General features: G+C 38.7%; 1 protein-coding gene across 11 annotated transcripts in view; it reads right to left on the bottom strand.

The window, feature by feature from the left end:
- LOC128234750 (CLIP-associating protein 1-like) overlaps positions 1-13,429 on the bottom strand; it is a 126,087-nt gene that overhangs the window by 77,812 nt on the left and 34,846 nt on the right. The window contains exon 1 of one of the 11 annotated variants that reach the window (XM_052949229.1): positions 6,368-7,126. The exons of the other annotated variants lie outside the window; for them this stretch is intronic. Coding sequence (XP_052805189.1) covers positions 6,368-6,557 — 190 coding nt within the window. The 5' untranslated portion in view covers positions 6,558-7,126. Of the gene's footprint in view, positions 1-6,367; positions 7,127-13,429 lie in introns of those variants that run through there. 11 annotated transcript variants of the gene reach the window in all.

The raw sequence follows: 13,429 nt of genomic DNA, 5'->3' as shown, positions 1-13,429 counted from the left end.
TGACAACTAGGTGCAGCCATTGACATATTGACCAGATAAAGCATCAATTGTAGAGTAATGGCACCACTGACAACTGGGTGCAACCATTGACATATTGCCTTGATAAAGCATCAATGGTAGAGTAATGGCACCACTGACAACTAGGTGCAACCATTGACATATTGCCCGGATAAAGCATCAATTGTAGAGTAATGGCACCACTGACAACTGGGTGCAACCATTGACATATTGCCCGGATAAAGCATCAATTGTAGAGTAATGGCACCACTGACAACTGGGTGCAACCATTGACATATTGCCCGGATAAAGCATCAATTGTAGAGTAATGGCACCACTGACACCTGGGTGCAACCATTGACATATTGCCCGGATAAAGCATCAATTGTAGAGTAATGGCACCACTGACAACTGGGTGCAACCATTGACATATTGCCCGGATAAAGCATCAATCTTAGAGTAATGGCACCACTGACAACTGGGTGCAACCATTGACATATTGACCAGATAAAGCATCAATGGTAGAGTAATGGCACCACTGACAACTAGGTGCAACCATTGACATATTGCCCGGATAAAGCATCAATTGTAGAGTAATGGCACCACTGACAACTGGGTGCAACCATTGACATATTGCCCAGATAAAGCATCAATTGTAGAGTAATGGCACCACTGACAACTGGGTGCAACCATTGACATATTGCCCGGATAAAGCATCAATTGTAGAGTAATGGCACCACTGACAACTGGGTGCAACCATTGACATATTGCCCGGATAAAGCATCAATTGTAGAGTAATGGCACCACTGACAACTGGGTGCAACCATTGACATATTGCCCGGATAAAGCATCAATCGTAGAGTAATGGCACCACTGACAACTGGGTGCAACCATTGACATATTGCCCGGATAAAGCATCAATTGTAGAGTAATGGCACCACTGACACCTGGGTGCAACCATTGACATATTGCCTTGATAAAGCATCAATTGTAGAGTAATGGCACCACTGACACCTGGGTGCAACCATTGACATATTGCCCAGATAAAGCATCAATTGTAGAGTAATGGCACCACTGACACCTGGGTGCAACCATTGACATATTGCCCAGATAAAGCATCAATTGTAGAGTAATGGCACCACTGACACCTGGGTGCAACCATTGACATATTGCCCAGATAAAGCATCAATTGTAGAGTAATGGCACCACTGACACCTGGGTGCAACCATTGACATATTGCCCAGATAAAGCATCAATTGTAGAGTAATGGCACCACTGACACCTGGGTGCAACCATTGACATATTGCCCAGATAAAGCATCAATTGTAGAGTAATGGCACCACTGACACCTGGGTGCAACCATTGACATATTGCCTTGATAAAGCATCAATTGTAGAGTAATGGCACCACTGACACCTGGGTGCAACCATTGACATATTGCCCAGATAAAGCATCAATTGTAGAGTAATGGCACCACTGACACCTGGGTGCAACCATTGACATATTGCCCAGATAAAGCATCAATTGTAGAGTAATGGCACCACTGACACCTGGGTGCAACCATTGACATATTGACCAGATAAAGCATCAATTGTAGAGTAATGGCACCACTGACAACTGGGTGCAGCCATTGACATATTGACCAGATAAAGCATCAATTGTAGAGTAATGGCCCACTGACAACTGGGTGCAACCATTGACATATTGCCCAGATAAAGCATCAATTGTAGAGTAATGGCACCACTGACAACTGGGTGCAACCATTGACATATTGCCCAGATAAAGCATCAATTGTAGAGTAATGGCACCACTGACACCTGGGTGCAACCATTGACATATTGCCCAGATAAAGCATCAATTGTAGAGTAATGGCCCACTGACAACTGGGTGCAACCATTGACATATTGCCCAGATAAAGCATCAATTGTAGAGTAATGGCACCACTGACAACTGGGTGCAGCCATTGACATATTGCCCAGATAAAGCATCAATTGTAGAGTAATGGCCCACTGACAACTAGGTGCAACCATTGACATATTGCCCAGATAAAGCATCAATTGTAGAGTAATGGCACCACTGACAACTGGGTGCAACCATTGACATATTGACCAGATAAAGCATCAATTGTAGAGTAATGGCCCACTGACAACTGGGTGCAACCATTGACATATTGCCCAGATAAAGCATCAATTGTAGAGTAATGGCACCACTGACAACTGGGTGCAACCATAGACATATTGCCCAGATAAAGCATCAATTGTAGAGTAATGGCACCACTGACAACTGGGTGCAACCATTGACATATTGACCAGATAAAGCATCAATTGTAGAGTAATGGCCCACTGACAACTGGGTGCAACCATTGACATATTGCCCAGATAAAGCATCAATTGTAGAGTAATGGCACCACTGACAACTGGGTGCAACCATAGACATATTGCCCAGATAAAGCATCAATTGTAGAGTAATGGCACCACTGACAACTGGGTGCAACCATAGACATATTGCCCAGATAAAGCATCAATTGTAGAGTAATGGCACCACTGACACCTGGGTGCAACCATAGACATATTGCCCAGATAAAGCATCAATTGTAGAGTAATGGCACCACTGACAACTGGGTGCAACCATAGACATATTGCCCAGATAAAGCATCAATTGTAGAGTAATGGCACCACTGACAACTGGGTGCAACCATAGACATATTGACCAGATAAAGCATCAATTGTAGAGTAATGGCACCACTGACAACTGGGTGCAACCATAGACATATTGACCAGATAAAGCATCAATTGTAGAGTAATGGCCCACTGACAACTGGGTGCAACCATTGACATATTGCCCAGATAAAGCATCAATTGTAGAGTAATGGCCCACTGACAACTAGGTGCAACCATTGACATATTGCCCAGATAAAGCATCAATTGTAGAGTAATGGCCCACTGACAACTGGGTGCAACCATTGACATATTGCCCAGATAAAGCATCAATTGTAGAGTAATGGCCCACTGACAACTAGGTGCAACCATTGACATATTGCCCAGATAAAGCATCAATTGTAGAGTAATGGCACCACTGACAACTGGGTGCAACCATTGACATATTGCCTTGATAAAGCATCAATTGTAGAGTAATGGCACCACTGACAACTGGGTGCAACCATAGACATATTGACCAGATAAAGCATCAATTGTAGAGTAATGGCCCACTGACAACTGGGTGCAACCATTGACATATTGCCCAGATAAAGCATCAATTGTAGAGTAATGGCCCACTGACAACTGGGTGCAACCATAGACATATTGACCAGATAAAGCATCAATTGTAGAGTAATGGCACCACTGACAACTGGGTGCAACCATTGACATATTGACCAGATAAAGCATCAATTGTAGAGTAATGGCCCACTGACAACTGGGTGCAACCATTGACATATTGCCCAGATAAAGCATCAATTGTAGAGTAATGGCACCACTGACAACTGGGTGCAACCATAGACATATTGCCCAGATAAAGCATCAATTGTAGAGTAATGGCACCACTGACACATGGGTGCAACCATTGACATATTGCCCAGATAAAGCATCAATTGTAGAGTAATGGCACCACTGACAACTGGGTGCAACCATAGACATATTGACCAGATAAAGCATCAATTGTAGAGTAATGGCCCACTGACAACTGGGTGCAACCATTGACATATTGCCCAGATAAAGCATCAATTGTAGAGTAATGGCACCACTGACAACTGGGTGCAACCATAGACATATTGCCCAGATAAATCATCAATTGTAGAGTAATGGCACCACTGACACCTGGGTGCAACCATAGACATATTGCCCAGATAAAGCATCAATTGTAGAGTAATGGCCCACTGACAACTGGGTGCAACCATAGACATATTGCCCAGATAAAGCATCAATTGTAGAGTAATGGCACCACTGACAACTGGGTGCAACCATAGACATATTGCCCAGATAAAGCATCAATTGTAGAGTAATGGCACCACTGACACCTGGGTGCAACCATTGACATATTGCCCGGATAAAGCATCAATTGTAGAGTAATGGCACCACTGACACCTGGGTGCAACCATAGACATATTGCCCGGATAAAGCATCAATTGTAGAGTAATGGCACCACTGACACCTGGGTGCAACCATTGACATATTGCCCAGATAAAGCATCAATTGTAGAGTAATGGCACCACTGACAACTGGGTGCAACCATAGACATATTGCCCAGATAAAGCATCAATTGTAGAGTAATGGCACCACTGACAACTGGGTGCAACCATAGACATATTGCCCAGATAAAGCATCAATTGTAGAGTAATGGCACCACTGACAACTGGGTGCAACCATTGACATATTGCCCAGATAAAGCATCAATTGTAGAGTAATGGCACCACTGACAACTGGGTGCAACCATTGACATATTGCCTTGATAAAGCATCAATTGTAGAGTAATGGCACCACTGACAACTGGGTGCAACCATAGACATATTGCCCAGATAAAGCATCAATTGTAGATTAATGGCCCACTGACAACTGGGTGCAACCATTGACATATTGCCCAGATAAAGCATCAATGGTAGAGTAATGGCACCACTGACAACTGGGTGCAACCATAGACATATTGACCAGATAAAGCATCAATTGTAGAGTAATGGCCCACTGACAACTGGGTGCAACCATTGACATATTGCCTTGATAAAGCATCAATGGTAGAGTAATGGCACCACTGACAACTGGGTGCAACCATTGACATATTGCCCGGATAAAGCATCAATGGTAGAGTAATGGCACCACTGACACCTGGGTGCAACCATTGACATATTGCCTTGATAAAGCATCAATGGTAGAGTAATGGCACCACTGACAACTGGGTGCAACCATTGACATATTGCCTTGATAAAGCATCAATGGTAGAGTAATGGCACCACTGACAACTGGGTGCAACCATTGACATATTGCCTTGATATAACATCAATGGTAGAGTAATGGCCCACTGACAACTGGGTGCAACCATTGACATATTGCCCGGATAAAGCATCAATTGTAGAGTAATAGTAACAATGACAAATTGGAGTTTCCTGATTGTCATACTTACAGTCAAATTTGAACATATTCATACAAGAATAATCATCATTGGCTCTGAACAATTTTTACATAACCCACTGTCAATAAGTTCAATAATCTATCAGTGTTTTTCGTCAGCTTTGTGTCCACCAACTGGCCTTTTCATGTGTTTTTGTTTGTTGTGACAGTTATATTCTATGTATAAGCATTGTACGTATACATGACAAGCCCTGTGGGTACTTGTCTTCAGTTTGAGCATGTGTCCGCAATGTTTATAACAATCTAGCTATTCCAAGAAGGTCCTTAAATACTCCACTAGTTTCCCAGCTGCTGCCTCAGAAATATACAAACTGTTGTTTTTGTTCTTAACAGTTTGCCTATACTTCTATTTTTGCTTGACCAAGCTGCTGCTGTTACATAAATAGTGTATATTATTGAAATGGTCACTGAAAAAATGAATATATATAACAGATAATGGTAGCTAAAGTTTGTGTCACATAAAAAACATAAATCATAACATTGAATCTATTGTTATTGAACTGTGATAAAATTTACAGTAAGCCAATTATGCTTTAAACTTCAAAAATGCAACATATCTGGTGAATGGAGTACAGTAACTTTTAACTTATTAAAAGGTAAGCTAGCACTCCATTTGATACTTTGACACTTGTATCTTAGTTGAAAAGGGCCATAACTCTGTCAAACATAAGTGGTTTGTAACCAAATTCAAACTTGACCTGTATTTTATGGTGTTAAATATATGTACCAAAAACTATTATAATTCGTCAACCCTTTTATGAGAAGGAGTGCGGACAACACAAACCTATAAACTCACTCCTATATTAAGTAACCGCCCTCCCCGAAACATAGTTGTTTTGGGGTATAAATTAATTCATTTACATAGAACAAGTAAAGATTTCTAGACAAGAACAGTTCAACATTCAGATGATGGTCACCTATGATATATTGAAAAATAGCCTACCTTTCATCATTCATTATATTTCAATTCAGGGCCCCAATGTTTGCTTATGAAAACCTTTGAAAGGTAAACTACTTGATCCCACTGACTTCAAATGAACAAAATCAAACACTCCATTTTGACACAGGAATCAGTATGACTTTTGAGTCTATATATCAAAATAATCATCAATTCATTAAGGTTCTGAGATACATGAAGGAATATTAAATACTTCATTTCCTATCAAATATAGTCTTTATCAAATATTCAAGGGATTGAAACACGAGTATGACTTATATTTTGGTATTGACTTTTTTTTCTACTAACATACCAAATGTGAACACTTGTAGCCTGGACGGTGTGCAGGGTGACGGATCATCGATGTCTGCAAACAAGTCCTTGTAATCATCAAACGGAGATGTGTAGTTCATGAGAGGAGATGACCAGAGCTCTGTGTCTAGTTCTGAGCCAATCTGGTTAGCCAGGAACACATCATCCTCCTCCTCCCCTACACTCATCATGAGCTGCACAATCAGCCCCAAAGTACTGTAGAGGGGTGTCTACCACATTCTTAATTATTCACAACATCTCACTACCATTGTATGTTTCCATGTTCATCACATTTTGTGTTAATTCCAGTGAATGACTACATGACAACCCCATAACAACTAGGGGTTTTTGGTCTCCAATAATGGCACAATGCTCCCCCTATATGCTGTATTATTTCATTGTAACTGTATTCCTGTTTAGAATGATGCTTCCTTGTTAACAATGTCAATGTTGATTTAACAAGTGGCATTACTATCTCTCTTGTTGAACATGTTTTAAAGTGCTTAACTTCTGCCTCCCTAAATGATAATATTAAAGAGACGTAATTATTATTATCTGCACTTTAAATCTATAAATTGCAACATCATGGAGCAACTGTTATTTTAGAATTTGATGTTCATTTCTGTATTCTCAACATCATTGAAATGGATTAATATCTAAGGATGCACAATTTTACTCCATATATGATGCATAATTATTGCCTTAATTATAGTACACATTAGCATAAGAGAAAACTATGTTATCATTATACAATGTTAGATCTATGTTTTTATTGTACATCTTTGCCTCTGGCCTCGTACAAAATATGAAAAGGTAAATCTTAATAAGTGTTTCTTAAAATGACTAAATTATACACCCTGACTGCAAACAACTGCATTTATAACATCATTGTAATAGTGTGTTTTTTCAATAGCCTAATTTGTGTGGCTAAATCATAAAGTTGCCTTTTGTGTTTTATTTCATTGAATGCATTATGAATTATTATAAAGTCATTGCTGCTAATTTCCATTATGATGAATCACAAAAGTGTTCTGATTTTCATTTATGATGATATATAACACCATTTACCTCATGCATCTTTTCAAATAAATTTCATTAAACAGATCAAAATCTACAGGTGCTGTATAAAACGAAACAAATATCCAAAATTTCACTCACTACTAAATCAGACTTGAAAGTCACAAAAGTTAATCCAAAGCCCTGTGAATCATAAACACAGATTATCTAAAGCAGTCTTTCAAACATTTGTTACAATTTAAATCAATTTAAAAAAATTAAAAATATTAGCCTTAATAATATTAGAAATCTTATTTTATACTTAATTACAGAAAGTTAGAGCGCTAGACTGCCAATGTTACATGAACATCAACAAATAAATCTGACCCATGCCTTGGATTTAGCACATTTTCTTTGACAACAATGAAATATTAATACGCATTGATCCATATTGTTCACACGCAATTCATCTTGCAGATATATTATTCCAGATTGACAGTTTCCACCCTATACCATTATTAGGAAGACTATAATGACTGGGTAAGCCTATATACGGCAAACGGTGACCCGTTACAGTGAATGAGCACAAGTTGAAGAGTCATGGCTTGGGTGAAGGCATCGCAATATGGGGGTATTCCGAAATAAACCTCAACAATGTCTAAACGTCAACAGCACAGCATGCGCGGAGTTCCTCTGACCTGCTTCACTGTAATCCAACTCATACCAAACATCGTTTTGGCACTCTTACAGCTTCATGTCATTGTATCATTCCATTGATAGCCGATTGTAATTCGCGAAAGCTATCAACAATAAATGGCAAGTTTTATTGCAGTAAAGAATGTCTACTGAACAAAATGAATTCCAATTCTTCAAGTGTAAAACAAAGTGATATTCATTTCATTATTGTAGTTTCCATTAATTTACTATGAAATTGTATCATTTAGATGTGCTATACATTTATGTTTTTCTTATAAAGAGCATCTATAACATCATATTAGAAGATCCTTTCTTTCTGGAGTTCTTTACAATGATATCAATGTCACTGTATAGCATTTGAATGGGTTGTCATGTTTCATAATCAAAGGCTGCACATCCATATTTGCATCACAAACCAATTCATGGAGAATTTTATATCCTGCCATTAAATTTGCTATTGTATCAGTATCACTAATTTCCAGTTAAAAATGCTGTATACTGACACTTACAATAAAAAAATGTCCCTACAGTAGTTCATGCAAAGTGACATGTATATAATCTTTAAAGTTACAGTTCATTTGCGCTGATAAACTTCAATACTACTTCATGTCTAATTTCATAAAGTAAACATCAGCATTGATCTGATCTATTTTCGTAATTCTTTGACCCAAATTTGTATAATGGCTTCTCTATGTTACCAATCAATGAAATTTCATGTCATTAAAATACATTTGGTTTCAACTTGGGGTGGGCCCAATACAGTGTATAGGTATTACATACATAAAACCAACACTTCTAGTGATATGCGGCCAAATATGGTTGATAAAGCTAATTTGCTGACATGTCACTGCTATACAGGTATCAAAGGAGATAGGCCATGTTTAACCCACATTTACACAAGTTGAACTGGTTGTTGAACACTTATGAATGACTATATAATATTTCATTGAAAAGTCATTCTTATGTATTTACAAATGGCACTCAAAATAACATTCCTGCTCAGTCAACATTCTCCATCTTTAATAATTTTATAAAGGCAAACACGTAATTCAACAAAATAGAGTCACCCTTATAATAATTATCATAATCTAAATAATAAATGGATAAAAAGGCCACATTACCAAACCAAGTGTTATTTAACTAGACAAGGCATTACAATTTTACACTTATTTTTATTGGAAACTTGAAATGGTTTCCAAAGCACAATGTAAACATGTGTATTTGCTCTGTTGTCAAATGATTTCTAAAACTTTTGGAGAGAAATTTGAAAAGCTCCTTTCAGCAAAACTCTGAGGTTATAATGTCTCCAACATGGTCACCTCACTAAACAGATGTTTACACCATCAGAAACATCACACCATATCACGGCCTCTAAACGCCAGCTCCACCACTTTACGGTTGTGCAAAGAAAATGAGCTGACGACACTTCTGTGGTAGAGCTGTGCCCTATGTTTACATGAACAAACGTGAGTATGGTTTATATTTTATTTTATAATTTCATTTAACGGACATATTTCGAAAGTCGGAGAATGTGGTACCGTGTAAGAACACTTCTACTGTGGGCTGATTACTATTTCGTTTTAATATTGTGCAAACTGTGGTGGCAGGTGTTTTTCTCCCTAATCGGACTTGTGCATATTTTGAGATCTGATTGCAAGTACATTTCAGTGCTTACACACCCCGTAAGAACATTCTCACGCATACAAACATAACTGTTATGTATAGTACCTATGCCGGAACACAACAAAACTGAAAAGCACTTCTTAAAAAGGAAAAAAGCACATATTTATAAAAGTGGTGGCGCCGTTGCCCTAATGGTGGCGCTGTCGAGTAGTCGTGGCGCTATCGAGTATGTTTTGCGCTTGAAGTAATATAGAAAGTTAACGCTTTTGGAATGAATACAAAAGTTGCTATGTTTATCATTCATTGAACATTATGCTGGTTATGGATACTACTTGCGGAAATATTGAAACGAAATAGTAACCAGCCCACAGTAGAAGTGTTCTTACAAGGTACCACATTCTCCGACTTTCGAAATATGTCCGTTAAATGAAATTATAAAATAAATTATAAATCATACTCACGTTTGTTCATGTAAACATAGGGCACAGCTCCACCACGAAAGTGTCGACAGCTCATTTTCTTTGCACCACCGTAAAGTGGTGGAGCTGGCGTTTAGAGGCCGTGATATTACACATGGTCACCTCACTAAACAGATATTTACACCAACAGAAACATCACACCATATAACACATGGTCACCTCACTAAACAGATGTTTACACCATCAGAAACGTCACACCATATAACACATGGTCACCTCACTAAACAGATGTTTACACCATCAGAAACGTCACACCATATAACACATGGTCACCTCACTTAACAGATGTTTACACTATCAGAAACGTCACACCATATAACACATGGTCACCTCACTAAACAGATGTTGTTAAAATCATCAGAAAGGCCACACCATATAACACATGGTCATCTCACTAAACAGATGTTTACACAATCAGAAACGTCACACCATATAACACATGGTCACCTCACTAAACAGATGTTGTTAAAATCATCAGAAAGGTCACACCATATAACACATGGTCATCTTACTAAACAGATGTTTACACCATCAGAAAGGCCACACCATATAACACATGGTCATCTCACTAAACAGATGTTTACACCATCAGAAACGCCACACCATATAACACATGGTCATCTCACTAAACAGATGTTGTTAAAATCATCAGAAAGGCCACAACATATAACACATGGTCATCTCACTAAACAGATGTTTACACCATCAGATATGTCACACCATATAACACATGGTCACCTCACTAAACAGATGTTTACACTATCAGAAACGTCAAACCATATAACACATGGTCACCTCACTAAACAGATGTTTACACCATCAGATATGTCACACCATATAACACATGGTCATCTCACTAAACAGATGTTTACACCATCAGATATGTCACACCATATAACACATGGTCACCTCACTAAACAGATGTTTACACCATCAGAAACGCCACACCATATAACACATGGTCACCTCACTAAACAGATGTTTACACCATCAGAAACATCACACCATATAACACATGGTCACCTCACTAAACAGATGTTTACACCATCAGAAACGTCACACCATATAACACATGGTCACCTCACTAAACAGATGTTTACACCATCAGAAAGGCCACACCATATAACACATGGTCACCTCACTAAACATATGTTTACACCATCAGAAACATCACACCATATAACATATGGTCACCTCACTAAACAGATGTTTATACCATCAGAAACGTCACACCATATAACACATGGTCACCTCATTAAACAGATGTTTACACCATCAGATATGTCACACCATATAACACATGGTTGCCCCACTAAACAGATGTTTACACCATCAGATACGTCACACCATATAACACATGGTCGCCCCACTAAACAGATGTTTACACCATCAGAAACGTCACACCATATAACACATGGTCACCTCACTAAACAGATGTTTACACCATCAGAAAGGCCACACCATATAACACATGGTCACCTCACTTAACAAATGTTTACACCAACAGAAACGTCACACCATATAACACATGGTCACCTCACTAAACAGATGTTTACACCATCAGAAACATCACACCATATAACACATGGTCACCTCACTAAACAGATGTTTACACCATCAGAAATGTCACACCATATAACACATCGAGGGGTGAATGCGAAAAGGTTCTAAGTGACATTAAATAAAGAAGCAGATAGAACCTTTTCGCTTTCACCCCTCGACATGGTCACCTCACTTAACAGATGTTTACACCATCAGAAACGTCACACCATATAACACAGACACCATTAGAAAGACAGACCATATAACACATGGTCACCTCATGAAACAGAGGAGACACCATCAGAAACGTCACACCATATAACACATGATCACCTCATGAAATAGAGGAGACACCATCAGAAACATCCCACCATATAACACATGATAACCTCATGAAATAGAGGAGACACCATCAGAAAGGTCACACCATATAACACATGATCACCTCATGAAATAGAGGAGATACCATCAGAAAGGTCACACCATATAACTCATGATCACCTCATGAAATAGAGGAGACACCATCAGAAACGTCACACCATATAACACATGGTCACCTCATGAAATAGAGGAGACACCATCAGAAAGGTCACACCATATAACACATGGTCACCTCATGAAATAGAGGAGACACCATCAGAAACGTCACACCATATAACACATGGTCACCTCATGAAATAGAGGAGACACCATCAGAAACATCACACCATATAACACATGATCACCTCATGAAATAGAGGAGACACCATCAGAAAGATCACACCATATAACACATGGTCACCTCATGAAACAGGTGACACTTACAGGAATATCGAGGCAGAGATCAAATGTCATTTTGATAGATCCATTCCAACAACACACAATTTTTAGACCTTTTGATTATTTCTTTAATTAAGAAATGCATAAAAAAAAACTAGAACTGTAAGCCAAAGGCTAACGAATACCCCCCAACCCTTCCCTGTCTAGGTTGTTTGCCCTGGCCTTAGTTATGGTATCATTAGAAAGCACAAGGCAATACATTTATTTAGTTTATTTAGAATACCTATTACTGAATCAGGGACTGCCATGGCACTGCAGCAGAGATGAGGGTGAATTTGACAGTCTGCCAACCCAATTTCTGTTTACCCACCCCCACCACATCCCCCCCACACATGAGTACCAAGGAAATAATACAGGTGCACAAAATCACATATACAAAGGTTCACATCATGGTCATGGATAGCTGAAAGTTTGAGAAAAATATATTGAAAAATGACAAAGGAGTAGGCCACCAAAGCGAATATTGTAACAAATTTAAGGCCTGTATGCACCTAACTTCAGGACTTTTGATGGTCTTTTTAAGGACAAAATCAATTAAAGGTCTTTTTAAGGCCATGCAAACATTCTGATTAATACAGGTGCACCAAATCACATATTCAACAGTTCATATCATGGTCATTGACATCTGAAAGTTTGAAAAAGATTTATAGAAAAAATGAGAAAAAATGACCAAGGATTAGGCTAGACAAAGCTGTATAATTTTTGCCTATTTTAACTTATTCAGGGGCCATAATTGGAGACATGATCATGTGATTCCAACCACAATCACAGGGGCAAATGTTCTCACCATGGCTAAAAGTTTGAAAAAGATTCATTCAAAAATGACGAAGGAGTAGGACGAACAAAACTAATTTTACCCAATTTAACTCATTAAGGGGCCACAACTCCACTCAGGATCATGTGACTCC

This window comes from Mya arenaria, chromosome 5, assembly GCF_026914265.1.
Source record: "Mya arenaria isolate MELC-2E11 chromosome 5, ASM2691426v1".
Classification (NCBI taxonomy): Eukaryota; Metazoa; Mollusca; class Bivalvia; order Myida; family Myidae; genus Mya; species Mya arenaria.
This window is presented reverse-complemented; position numbering and strand designations above follow the sequence as displayed.